Raw genomic sequence first — 14,457 nt, forward strand, 5'->3', positions numbered from 1 at the left:
CCAGCGGGAACAGGAGTTAGCCGCAGCCACCAGCTTCAGCCTCCTGTGACCCGCTGCTCCGCGGATGCCGTTCCCCCACCCCCCACTACATCCAAAGCAGGTACATCTGGACTATAAGACGCACCCCCCATTTTCCTCCACATTTTTGAAGGAATACAGTGCTTCACACAGTCCGAAAAATACGGTAGTTTTAATACAAACTTAAAAACTCAGGAAAAAGGGAAACTCTGCTGTTATTGTACAGAAATTCATACTTGGCCTCACTGCACATTTACTGTTGTCGCTCATAAAAGGGAAGTTTGGCCAGAAAGACTAGACCTGGTCTTGTAGGGACCATGAGACATTCAGCAGCACAGAAGGGAGAGAAGAGTCATCCAATAAGATCTCAGGGATCTAGGAAGCCAACAGCATCATTACCCTCCGCTTTCTCTTACAGGCCCAGCATAAGATTTTTCTTCAAGTGATTTTCTATCTTGTCAGCAGATTCTACGTACGCTGTCATTTGGCTTTATAGTTACAGATCTGGGCAGGTAACGGTCAGCATCTCCTAATTCCAGGGGGTAGGTGGATCTACCAGGTTGTAAGTCCAATAGAAAAGGGCTTTCAATGCCAGATATCATTTCAACCATTTTGGGTGGAGGAGAATGTTTTGGTCTAGATGCAAAATGGTGATCATGGTATTACGGCCGGACTACACCACCGACAAAGCAGCCACAGCCGGTGACTAAGAAGAATCTGCGACTTCTCTGCATTCAGTGGTTACTACTCACCTGGGTAGACATATGTAGGAATCTCCTCGTTACACCACTCATCACCCCTCACATATGTCTCTGTAGTATTAATATGGGTCAGATCTTCACCCTGAAACAAATATTGTAAAAGTCAGAGACAGATGGAGAAGTCCCATCTATGATCAGCTCTAATCCTGCCATCTCCACCGTTCTCATTACACAAGTATAAAACATATAATACTGGTGGATAAAACAAGACTGAGCACAAGACCTTCACAGCCGTCTACACATCATAGGGGAGATCTCCTGACACCTTCTCTCCATCTACCTGATGATCCTGAGGAACATTGGGATCTTCTTGGTTACAGTCCTGTGGAAGAAGAGGACGGGGACATCTCTCTGGTGTTGTCCTCTTTCTGGATAGATCTGGAGGAAACACATACAGGAACTGAATTCATTCTCTACATACAGATAATTATAGGCCGTGTGTATTTAGTCCTGTCTATTACCTGGTGATGTGAGGGGCTGGGAAACCTCCATTATGACGTTCTTGTACAGATGTCTGTGTCCTTCTAAATACTCCCATTCCTCCATGGAGAAACAGACAGTGACATCCTGACACCTTATAGGAACCTGACACATACAATGATACCGTCATCCCCCGATCCCTTCATAGTGTTACTGTATAATTTCCCAGCATTCCCAGCAGTGTCACCTCTCCAGTCAGCAGCTCAATCATCTTGTAGATGAGTTCTAGGATCTTCTGGTCATTGATGTCCTCATGGATCAGGGGGTGAGGTGGAGGCCCTGTGATTGGGCTCAGGGGTCTTCCACATCCCTCAGACACAGGGTCCTGACAGCGATCACTAGAGGTCTTCTTCACTACTGTGTAATCCTGGTTATGGAGAGACACATTAATAAATCTCACTCCAGACATTTCCAGAGTCCTCACCTCTCCAGTTCTGTCCATCTGTTATTCCCATAGATAAGAATGATGTAATGTGACGTCATCAGAATCTCTCACCTCTCCAGTGAGACGGAAGAGGATCTCTAGGGTGAGGTGTAACATCCTCTCCGCCATCTTGTCTCTGCCCATATCCATCCTTGATGGGTAAATCAGGAAAATTCTTTTCTGTAGAAGATCTTCACTGAGAGGATCCGATATTGTAGAGACCTGAATGAGAAGAAGATGATGCGATGTAACATCATAAGAATCCTGTGTAATAATACAATTACTGGAGATAATAAGGGAAACATATGAGGGGATTTATTATCTTACAGGGTTTAGTTTTCTTCCCTGACATCTACTAATAAAACCTATATATTTAGGCCACAGACAACAATCAGTTTCCTCCTCGGAGTCGGCAGCTGAACACGTTCCTCATAGACTCATCTTCCATAACGCTAATTCTGGTCTCATTACCGACACTGGAATTGGCATTAGCAATACTGCAGGAGATATTTTTTACACGCAGTAGCGTAGCTACCGGGGGTGCAGAGGGGGTGGTTGCCCCAGGCCCTGTGTTCTGAGGGGGCCCACCCGGAGCTACGCTACTGTCAGGGCTGGCGTTTGTACTGCACATGTATTAGAGTGCAGAGAGTGAGTCATGTGACCGCTCTTCTGCAGTCTGTGGAGGAGAGGGGGAAGGAAGGTCACTCACCCAATCCAGGATGAGCGCGCTCTCCTTCAAAGCTCCCTGCTGCAGAGAAGTCATCAGCCCCAAAAGCCTGGACGCAGCGGGGCTTGCTCTGCCTCTGACTGTGAGCTGAGCTCACTGTCTGCACTCTTCTGCTTCTGCCTGGAAGGAACCTGACAGCCAAGGAGGCTAGGAGCAGCACCGAGGACCAGGGACACACTGGACACAGCATGAGGACTGATGAGTATCTTGGCACATGTCATTTACTATTTGATATGTCTAATCTGTTGGTCGAATATATACATACAGATATATCAAGCAATGAAGGTTCTTAAAGGGTTTGTCCACTACTTTAAATTAACCCCCCAATGTATCCCCCTGGCGCCCCTAATGAATTTTGTAAATACCTCATGTTGCCTATTCTGCCTGTGAGCGTCGCTATCGCTGGCCGCTCACAGGCAGCACATGACCCCTGGCTGCAGCCGGCTCTTGCTTCTGTTGACGTCCTGACAAGTGCTGGCAGCAGCCGGGGGTCCATCTTCCTCCTTCCACACTGGCTGCCAGGCTGTGGGCACAATTATCCCCCCGCGTCACACCCGGCATCCACTACATGCCCATTCATTGAGAAAGCGTGCAGTGGCTGCTGGGTGTGACCCCGGGGGTAACCCCGCCCACAACCCAGCAGCCACTGCGGGGACCCAGTGCTGAGTCACGCCTCACTTGTGATGTCAGCGATGGGTTACGTGCTGCCTGTGAGCGACCAGCGATAACACCGCACACAGGCAGTATAGGCAACATGAGGTATTTACAAAATTCATTAGGGGCCCCGGGGGGGATACATTGGGGGTTAATTTAAAGTAGTGGACAACCCCTTTAAACTTTTATGTGTTGTTTATCCTGCAAGCTGGACAGAGACTAAGGGTATGTGCACACGCTGCTTATTCCATTGTGGATTTTTCTGCATGGACTCTGCAGAATCCGCAGGTAAAGCGACCTGTGTTTTAGCTGCGGGTTTCCTGCGGATTTAGTGCGGATTTGATCTGAGTTTTTACACTGTGGATTCCTATAATGGAATAGGTGTAAAAACGCTGCGGAATCCGCACAAAGAATTGACATGCTGTGGAAAATAAACCGCTGAGTTTCCGCGCTGAATTTCCCGCAGCATGTGCACAGCGGTTTTTGTTGCTCACTATGGGCCTGATTCACCGTCTCTCCTGCCTTGATTGACATGGCTGACGTCTCCTGTGTCATCCACTGTCTGTCCAGCTCTCGCACCTGCACAGGAGGGAACAGGAGCTGCGCAGCACAACAGACCGGATGACATAGGAGGCGTCAGCCACGTCAGTAAAGGCAGGAGGATGGCAATTGTGGGGTCAGAGGAGGCGCTGAGCAGGGACCATAGACACTCATCCGACTGGACGCTGCCGATTAGCTTACGAGAAGGAGAATGATTATTTTCTTAAGTTTGCGAGCGGCTGGAATCTTGCAGGATGGCTTTTTAAATGTGGCTAAAAGGCGGTGGCTACAGGTCTTACAGATTAAAGGGAGCCTTTCAGCATGCTGCCCCCATATAAGGTCCGGCCAGCATCGCCCTCACATACAGTGTTCTAGAATGCTCTCTATATGTCCCCAATCCTCTATGCAAGGCACAAAAAAGAGCTTTTATTATACTCACAGACGGCGCTGTCTGGGCATCTCTAGTCCTAATCCGGTGCTCACCCTCTTCTTGTGATCTCTGTCCCACTTCGTGTGGAAGATGCGTCCTACATCATGCATTCAGTGTCCTCTATCGCACTTCTGTGCAGGTGCACTTATCTTTGCCCTACTGAAGTCAGAGCATAGTATTGTAGTGCGCATGCGCCGGCTTTACATCCAGGTCATCAGCGCACTTTAGCCTTTCCCAGCACATACGCACTACAGTACTTAGCTCTGCTTTCAGCAGCCCAGAGAAAAGTGCGCCTGCACAGGAGCACAATGGGTGACACTGTGTGGATGACTAAGGATGTGTCATCCAGATGATGCAGTTATGGAGAATGGCGATCTTAAGTCAAGACCAGCTATGCCTTGGTGAGCGCCATTGGTGAGTATAATGAGAGGTCATTTTTATGCCTTGCAGAGGCGATAGGGGCAGATTTACAGCTTTCCATATAGACTCTGCCTATGGGGAAGCATTATGCTATAGAGGCTGCCTATGGGGGTGCATTATACTATATAGTCTTCCTACGGGGGTGCATTACGCTATAGAGGCTTCCTATGGGGATGCATTACATTATAGAGGCTGTCTATGGGGGTGCATTACACTATAGAGGCTGCCTATGGGGATGCATTATACTATATAGTCTTCCTATGGGGGTGCATTACGCTATAGAGGCTTCCTATGGGGATGCATTACATTATAGAGGCTGCCTATGGGAATGCATTACATTATAGAGGCTGCCTATGGGGAGTGCATTACATTATAGAGGCTGCCTATGGGGGTGCATGATACTATAGAGTCTTCCTATGGGGGTGCATTACATTATAGAGTCTGCCTATGGGGATGCATTACATTATAGAGGCTGCCTGTGGGGGTGCATTATACTATAGAGACTGCCTATGGGGGTGCATTATACTATATAGTCTTCCGATGGGGGTGCATTACACTATAGAGGCTGCCTATGGGGGTGCATTATACTATAGAGGCTGCCTATGGGGGTGCATTACGCTATAAAGGCTTCCTATGGGGGTGCATTATACTATATAGTCTTCCTATGGGGATGCATTACATTATAGAGGCTGCCTATGGGGATGCATTACATTATAGAGGCTGCCTATGGGGGTGCATTATACTATATAGTCTTCCTATGGGGAGTGCATTACATTATAGAGGCTGCCTATGGGGATGCATGATACTATAGAGTCTTCCTATGGGGGTGCATTACATTATAGAGGCTGCCTATGGGGATGCATTACATTATAGAGGCTGCCTGTGGGGGTGCATTATACTATAGAGACTGCCTATGGGGGTGCATTAGACTATATAGTCTTCCTATGGGGGTGCATTACATTATAGAGGCTGCCTGTGGGGGTGCATTATACTATAGAGACTGCCTATGGGGATGCATTATACTATATAGTCTTCCTATGGGGAAGCATTACACTATAAAGGCTGCCTATGAGGGTGCATTATACTATATAGTCTTGCTATGGGGGCGCATTATACTATAGAGGCTGCCTATGGGGGTGCATTACACTATAGAGTCTGCCTATGGGGGTGCATTATACTATATAGAGAGGTGTGACATGGGCAGATGGCGGCAGCATGACACAGATTTGGTGCCAAGCAAAGTAAAGGGGTGCGGGGAGGAATCTGAGGTACCGGCCATGGTAAAGTGCCCGAGGCAGCTGGTTGTGGGGCAGAACTCTGCTTACAGGGGCATAATGGGGGCATTACACTATAGAGGCTGCCTATGGGGGTGCATTACACTATAGAGGCTGCCTATGGGGAGTGTATTATACTATATAGAGAGGTGTGACAGGGGCAGATGGCGGCAGCATGACACAGATTTGGTGCCAAGCAAAGGAAAGGGGTGCGGGGAGGAATCTGAGGTACTGGCCATGGTAAAGTGCCCGAGGCAGCTGGTTGTGGGGCAGAACTCTGCTTACAGGGGCATAATGGGGGCATTACACTATAGAGGCTGCCTATGGGGGTGCATTACACTATAGAGGCTGCCTATGGGGAGTGTATTATACTATATAGAGAGGTGTGACAGGGGCAGATGGCGGCAGCATGACACAGATTTGGTGCCAAGCAAAGGAAAGGGGTGCGGGGAGGAATCTGAGGTACTGGCCATGGTAAAGTGCCCGAGGCAGCTGGTTGTGGGGCAGAACTCTGCTTACAGGGGCATAATGGGGGCATTACACTATAGAGGCTGCCTATGGGGGTGCATTACACTATAGAGGCTGCCTATGGGGAGTGTATTATACTATATAGAGAGGTGTGACAGGGGCAGATGGCGGCAGCATGACACAGATTTGGTGCCAAGCAAAGGAAAGGGGTGCGGGGAGGAATCTGAGGTACTGGCCATGGTAAAGTGCCCGAGGCAGCTGGTTGTGGGGCAGAACTCTGCTTACAGGGGCATAATGGGGGCATTACACTGTGTGGGACCAAGAAAGGGGCCCTGTACTATGGGAACACTCCGTCTCCTCACTGCCTGTACTCCATAGTGGGGTCGTATGTATCTATTACAGGAAACAGCACAGAAACGTGATGATTCTTATAAAGAGTCTCAGTGCAGAAGGGGTTAATGTCCCCTGTGCTCAGTAATGGGGGGAATCTCCACATACCTCCACCTGCAGAGCCGCACTCCACATATATGGCTGCTCTGTGCACAGGACCTGTGATGAGGTCACAGGAGGGGAGGAGTCAGGGGTCACATGATCTCCGGAGTGCAGACCTCCATGGAGGCTTCTCCTCAGTCAGTGACATTCCCGCCATTATTCGCCCCTCACTACTGGCACAATTACCCCGCGCCGCCTTCTCTACACAGTGTTATGTGTGGAATGTGACGTGTGATTTCTCTGGAGGGAAATAGACCCCACACATGAGGGAATTATCACCAGTTACCGGCCGTCTACTATATGGCGGCATATGATTGTGCTATTGACTCCACACCAGGAGCTAAAATGCCCAAATCTCGGTTATTTCCTCCTTCCAGAGTCCGGCTGAGGCCGGGGTCACACATAACGTATAAGAAATCGGTCCGTGTTTCAGGGCCGAGAATGGCAGAGATGTTCCCTGATCAGGAATCCGTGTGTCCTCCGTGTGCAGAGCGAGGATGCGATTTCCTCACATCAAAGTGTCCGTGTGGTGAGATTTTACTGAAAAATGGACATTTGACGGATCCATGGCCTGAAATATTATAGGTCTTTATAGTTCATACAGATAGAGATGGCAGAATCGCCGATAATTCTGTAAAATCATTACAGAACCCGACAGGATAGGAGACATAGTTCACACACAATAAACCATTGCAGAACCATTAGATTTATAGATGTCAGTGACTAATAGTGTCAGTACTATGTGTACTATGGCTAGAGGAGCGCTAGGGTGAGGGCAAAGGACACTGCTTCCGAGACACGAGGAGCGTGCCCCTCTAGACCCATTAGCCTGGAACCGCTACTGCGGAGCCAGGGAATGTTCCCCCTGGAACACTGTGCCCTGTTAACCGTCACAGGGCGCAGCACACATTAGACTGCCGCTCTGAGCATGTACTGCCTCTGCACGTACAGTCGCCACTAACCAGCCTGAGCTTGGTGCTGGAAAGCACACTATCTGCACGGCGCCGTACAGACGGATGCTGCTACACATGCGGTACTGTGATGCCTGTGCTGACTGACGCCCACTGGCGCTAACGGATGAGAGAGCTGAATGCACTGTGGCTCTAGGCAGTATCAGTACTAGGTGCTGACTCTAACTCTGTGACCCTAACTCATACACAACCGAGGGAGGGGAGTCATAATGAGTCATTCACCTGTCTCATACAGCCATCATCACACACACCACTATAACAATAAGAATTAATCTCTATCATAGCACATAGCGGGGCGGCCATGCAAGGCTTTTATAGCCACGACCTTCCGGGACCTTCCTGATGGTCGAATCAGAGCAGGAGCTGGACCTAAGCATGTGACCTCCGATCTCCAATGAGAGATCGTCCCACGGGCATGCTCAGTGGACCGAAAAGAGGACTTAGTCCCTGGAGTAGCTCGCTGCTGACCAGCATACTAAGTCGCCCGGAGCAAAGGTCGGAGCAGGACGCCGGTGCATGTCGGCGGAGACCCTCATTCTCTCCTTGGAGGCCCAGATGGCATCCTGAGTGCATTCCCAAATGTCACGAGCCTCCACCACCCAGTCTGCCACCCTGGAATAGGTGGACAACACGGGCATAGGGACAGGGACGCGCGGAAGCTGGCCATAATTAAGTAGGAATGGGGTCTAGCCGGTGGAATCGGCCACAGCATTGTTCAAAGCAAACTCCGCCCACGGTAGCAGGGATTCCCAGTCATCTTGCCTGGCCGAGACAAAATTTCATAGGTATGTGACCATGGTCTGGTTGGATCTCTCTATCAACCCGTTCGTCTCGGGATGATAGGCTAAACATTCCCAAATCCTGCAACCTTTCCTTATAAGACAGGTTTTGCAGACCGGTCACCATTCTGGTCGCTCTTTTCTGAACTTGCTCCAGTTTGTTGATGTCTTTTTTAAAATGTGGCACCCAAAACTAGACACAGTATTCCAGATGAGGTATGACCAAAGAGGAGTCGAGGGCAATAATGACTTCACGTGATCTAGACTGTATGCTTCTGTTAATACATCCTAGAATTGCATTTGCCTTTTTTGCTGCTGCATCACACTGTTGACCTATTAGTATACCCAAGTCTTTTTCACATGTGCTGTTGCTTAGCCCTATTCCTCCCATTCTGTATATGCTTTTCTCATTTTTATTGCCCAGATGTAGTACTTTGCATTTTTCCCTGTTAAAAACCATTCCACTAGTTGCTGCCCACTGCTCCAGTTTATTTATATCTTTTTGAATCCTTTCTCACTCTTCTCTAGTATTAGCTATCCCTCCTAGCTTTGTGTCATCAGCAAATTTAATCAGTTTACCCTCAATTCTTTCATCTAAATTGTTGAAAAAGATGTTGAACAATACAGGGCCCAGGACAGAGCCCTGTGGTACCCCACTTGAGACATTCTTCCAACTGGATGTGCAGCCATTTACGACTACTCTTTGGGTGCAATCACTAAGCCAGTTATGAATCCACCTAACAGTTGCCTTGTCCATTCCATACCAAGTCATTGTTTTCAATAAGGATTGTGTGAGATACTTTGTCAAATGCTTTGCTGAAGTCAAGATATACTATATCTACAGCATTTCCCTGATCCACCCAATCAGTGATTCTGTCATAGAAGGAAATTAAGTTAGTCTGACATGACTTATTAGTTACAAACCCATGCTGACTCTGTTTAATCACTTCATTCTTATCCAGGTACTGACATACATGTTGTTTAATAATTTGTTCAAAGATCTTTCCTGGTATAGAAGTCAGACTCACCGGCCTATAGTTGCCTGGGTCCACCTTCTTCCCCTTTTTGAAGATAGGAACAACATTTGCTCTTCTCCAGTCTTCTGGAACTTCTCCTGTACTCCAAGTATTTTCAAATATTATGGAGAGGGGTTCAAAAATTTCTTCTGCTATCTCCTTCAGTACTCTAGGGTGTAGTTCATCAGGACCTGGAGACTTGAATTCATTTAAGTTAGCTAAGTGTTTCCTCACTATCTTTCTGTTTATAGATATCCTGGATTCCTCTATTCCCTTAATAGGACAGTGAAGAACAGTTGATGTTACATTTCCTTTCTGAGAGAAAACAGATGCAAAATAGGAATTTAAAAGTTCGGCCTTCTCAACATCCTGTCTTACCATTTCATCATTTTCATCCGGTAAAAATCCTATAGCATCTTTGACTTTTCCTTTACTTTTGACATATCCCCAAAATCCTTTATTATTGCTTTTGATGTCTCTTTCAAGCCTCAATTCATTGTCAGCTTTAATAATCTGATTTGTGCCCTGCAGGTTCTGCAGACAGCATTATATTCTTCTTTAGATATGCCTCCCTCTTTCCTTTTTATAAACATTTCATTCTTCCTTTTTAGCATGTGCTTAAGTTCTGTGTTCATCCATCCTGGTTTCCTTAAATGCTTCCTATTCTTCCCTCTTTTTGGAATTGTTAACAATTGTGCTTTGAGAATTTCATTTTTCAAGATTTCCCATCCTTCCTGGACATTTTTGTCCTTAAGGATATCCAGCCATTGGATCCCTCCAATTCTCTTTCTGAATCCCTTAAAATCTGCCTTTCTGAAATCTAACCTTGACGTCTGAGTCTTCACAGGTCTTCCTCCTCTAGTTATCCAAAATTCTAAAATAGCATGGTCACTACCTCCTAGGGTCCCAGCCACTTTTACCTCCTCAACCATTTTCTCCCTGTCTATAAGGATTAGATCCAAGGTAGCAGTTCCCCTTGTTTTCTCCCCTACCTTTTGGAAGACAAAGTTGTTAGCAAGAGAGGATAAGAATTTCCTTGACCTGTTAGTTTTGCCTGAGAGAGATTCCCAACAAATGTCAGGATAGTTGAAATCTCCCATGAAAACTATGTCATATTTTTGGAGAACTTGGCCATTTGATGCATAAAGAGTTCATCCATATCTTCAGCTTGCACAGGCGGCCTGTAGTAAATGCCTACAATGGTGTCCTTTCCATTGTTCTGTCTTTGTATTCTTACCCAAACAGTAAGTAAGTCCTTGTATTCTTACTCTCAACAGGGAATCCCCCATGACCACCACTCTCCGTTTCTTCTTCACAACATTTTTCTTTCTCCATCCAGGAGGATTCTGAAGGAGTACAAGGTTGCTGTTTGTGGGCAAAGTCTTATCCTGATGTATTTCTTCATCATTCTCCTGCATAAGAGCCTGGTACTGGTTCCTGAGCAGTATGGGTGCTGACTGCCTCCTGATCCTCCTGCTTCTCTGGGTCATATGTCTCCATTCCTCTGTTTCTTCAGGTGCACTTTGAATTTCTTCTCTTTCTGTAACATGAAGAGATAATTCTGCTCTGTCTAAGAACTCTTCACCTTCCTTAATGATCTTCAATGTAGCTAACCTCTCCTCGAGATTTTGCAACTTTTCCTCCAACAGGGACACAAGCTTGCATTTGTGGCATGTGAAGTTTGGCTTTTCCACTGGTAAGTCTGTGAACATGTAGCAAGAAATGCAGCTCACCAAATGGCTCCTGGCCTCTTCCATATTGTTAGTGTTAAAGAGATTTCAAAGCGATGAAAAATGAGCCAAAATTTACTGATTTCCTCTTTTCAGCTGCAACGGCCAAAATCCAGTGATCGTTGAGCTCGCAGAGACTCTTCACTTATCCCAGAAGGCACTGGGAATATGCAAATTCTCTCCTCAGGACTCTTCCCCTGGTCTGCCGATTTCCTCTTTTCAGCTGCAACGGACAAAATCCAGTGATCATTGAGCTCGCGGAGACTCTTCACTTATGCTAAAATTTTGCCCGCTTTGTTTCCCTGCCAGTAATATTTGGCTTTACTTTTCCGTAGATTGTGCTCGTATTTGGGTTGGAGCAGTTGGTATAGTTCATACCTTAGTTTCTGTAATGTTTAGAGGATTGTGTTTGTGGGGCTACGTTTGTGTGCCTCTTCTAGTGCGGCTATGTTTTGATTAATTTCCTCTATTTGGTGTAGTGTTGGTTTTTTATTCTGGGACGCTATTTTACCCCGGATGTCGGCCTTGTGGGCGCACCATACTGTAGATACAGACACATCAGGTGTGTTATTAATTGTGAAATAATCTGATAATGCTTCCTGCAATTGGGGCCTAATTTTCTGGGATGTGATTCGGTAGTTATTTACTCTCCATGGGGAATATGTCAGATAGTTGTATCCCTCTGTAATTTGACCGGAGACTGGGGCGTGGTCCGACCAGGTTATGTTCCCTATCGTGGCCTTTTGGACGTCCTGTAATAACCATTTATCTGTGACCATTAGGTCAATTCTGGAGTCACCTCTATGGTAGTGTGAGTAGAAGGTGTAATCCCTCTCGGAGGCGTGTAGAACCCACCAGACATCATAGAGTTCTTCCGCTAGGAGTGTCAGAGAGAGTGATCGGGTATTTTCTTTCTTTTGAGGGGGTACCGATTTATCAATGTTAGGACAAGGGTGATGGTAAAGTCCCCGCAGACTAACAGGGCGCCTTTTTTAACCTTTGCTACTTCCGCCAGGGTGTCTTTAAGAAATGAGATCTGCTTGGCGTTAGGGGCGCAAATAGAGACAATTGTGTAGGTCTTGTTATTTATGGTGCAGACTAGGATGACATATCTGCCCTCGTCGTCCACTACGCTGGTGATTAGCAGGAAGGTGACGGTATTCTTTATTGCGATTACTGCTCCTCTTTTTTGTCAATTGCTTGGGAATGAAAGACATTTGGGAAATTTCTATTCTGCAGTCTGGGGGCGTCAGTGCTATATAGGTGGGTGTCCTGAACGCACAATACATCTGCTTTTAGGGATTTGGCCTCTTTCCATAGAAGGGATCTTCTGAATGGACTATTCAGTCCCTTTACATTAATGCTAGAAATGTGAAAAACCATGTACAGATTACAGATAAAATATGTGTGTCACCACTAGACAATTAGGAAAAATGGGGGAATAACAAAAAACAAACTTTAATTTTGTGAAAAAACAGTAACAGCTTCAAAAAAACTCTCCTTCCTCGCCATCACCGAAACCTGGCTCACCCCTTCTGACACAGCCTCTCCTGCTGCACTTTCGTATGGCGGCTTCCACCTTTCTCACACCCCCCGCCCCAGCAGCAAACATGGTGGAGGAGTTGGTTTTCTCCTGTCAGATACCTGCTCCTTCACCCCAATCCCACTGCCACCCTCTGTTACCCTCCCTTCCTTTGAGGTGCACTCTGTGCGCATCTACTCCCCCTCCAACCTCCAACTGGCTGTCATCTACCGCCCCCCAGGGCCAGCCACCACCTTCTTTGACCACTTCACCACCTGGTTACTTCATTTCCTTTCCGCGGACATCCCTACTATCATCATGGGCGACTTCAACATCCCCATCGACACTTCCCTCTCAGCTGCCACTAAACTTCTATCTCTCACTTCCTCCTTCGGCCTCACTCAATGGTCTTCTACAGCCACCCACAAAGATGGCCACACACTGGACCTCATCTTCACCCGCCTCTGCTCCCTATCTAACCTCTCTAACTCACCTCTTCCTCTCTCTGACCACAACCTGCTCACATTCTCTTCCCTCTTCACTCCATGTCTACAATCCCCACCCCACAAACTTTCACACCCTCGCAGGAATCTTAAACACCTTGACCTACACTCATTCTCTGAATCCCTCCTCCCTCTTACAGATATAAGTTCCTTACACAATGCGGATGACGCTGCTGTGACGAACAGCCCACCGCCGTTCGTCCACTTACGGGCGACACTAACGGGAGTCCCGCTGCCACCAAAACGCGACGGACAGCGGACCCTGTGTCACCACTATGTCACAGTCCCACCACTGACACGGGTGTATCAGCGGACGGAGGGGCGTGACACAATGCCGGCACACGGCTATCACAGGCGCAGTGGGGCTTATCTTAGTTATCCCAACACTGGCACCATGTGACCAAAAATATCCAGCAAGCTAATCTCGCTCTACAATTTGCCGCAGGGGGAGTTTAATTTGGATGCCCCACCACTGCTATCAATCTTCCAAGTTCTGCGGGGATTTATGTATATCCCACTTTCTCAGTTCCACTTTGGAACTCGCAGCTCTCCGGCGCCCCCCTTACCCTCAGGTCAGTCAGGGAACTGCACCTAGGATAATTAGTCGCCGGACGGGCTGCCTGTTGTGAACCGGCAATTAGGCTTCTGCAGTAAGGGAATTATCAATGCTGTGGCTGCAGACCCTTATTCAGCAATATAAGACCCTTCTGTACTGCCAGCAAGCCGTAATAGCCGTACACAACGCGCTGCCACCAGTCACGGTTACTTAATTCACAGTGTTAAATTAAGAGGGTCCGTGGCAAACCCTTTGAATTAGTAGCGATTATCTATCAAAGGCGTATAGTTCGATTCTTAGAGCATGGAGACAGATCTAAATAATTATTTCATTTATTTTCCGAAAGAGGACAGTGATTACAGATAAAAGTTGCTATAAAATTGAGACATAAAATATGTACAGTACAGGTATAAAATAAAAGTGGAGAAAACAAAGAGATTACACTCACAGTTCCATATTGTTCCTTAGGCAGACCATGCGGCTTTAAGGGGGGAGGAGCCACACGTCTCCATTCATCTGGAGTTCTTGTCAGCACGACGACTTGAGCTGTTCTCACCTGGTTTGCCCAGGAAATGCCTTATAGACTTTCCTATGTGACATCACGGAGAGGTGCATTCTGGGTTGATCCCACCTCTCTTATCCAAGTTATGTTTTGGCTACAAAACTTAGATTAGCTATAACTTTATGGGAGA

At 47.1% G+C, this 14,457-nt stretch overlaps 1 protein-coding gene across 1 annotated transcript in view; it reads right to left on the bottom strand.

Moving 5' to 3' along the window:
- Positions 1 to 14,457, bottom strand: part of LOC141072491 (uncharacterized) — a 38,951-nt gene that overhangs the window by 13,217 nt on the left and 11,277 nt on the right. The window contains exons 3-6 of the mRNA XM_073559764.1: positions 1,447 to 1,626; positions 1,241 to 1,364; positions 1,060 to 1,157; positions 771 to 861 (exon numbers count right to left, since the gene is read on the bottom strand). Of these exons, the coding sequence (XP_073415865.1) occupies positions 771 to 861; positions 1,060 to 1,157; positions 1,241 to 1,364; positions 1,447 to 1,626 (493 nt within the window). The remainder of the gene's footprint in view (positions 1 to 770; positions 862 to 1,059; positions 1,158 to 1,240; positions 1,365 to 1,446; positions 1,627 to 14,457) is intronic.

Source organism: Dendrobates tinctorius, unplaced genomic scaffold, assembly GCF_039654945.1.
Source record: "Dendrobates tinctorius isolate UK_male_01 unplaced genomic scaffold, ASM3965494v1 ptg000274l, whole genome shotgun sequence".
Classification (NCBI taxonomy): Eukaryota; Metazoa; Chordata; class Amphibia; order Anura; family Dendrobatidae; genus Dendrobates; species Dendrobates tinctorius.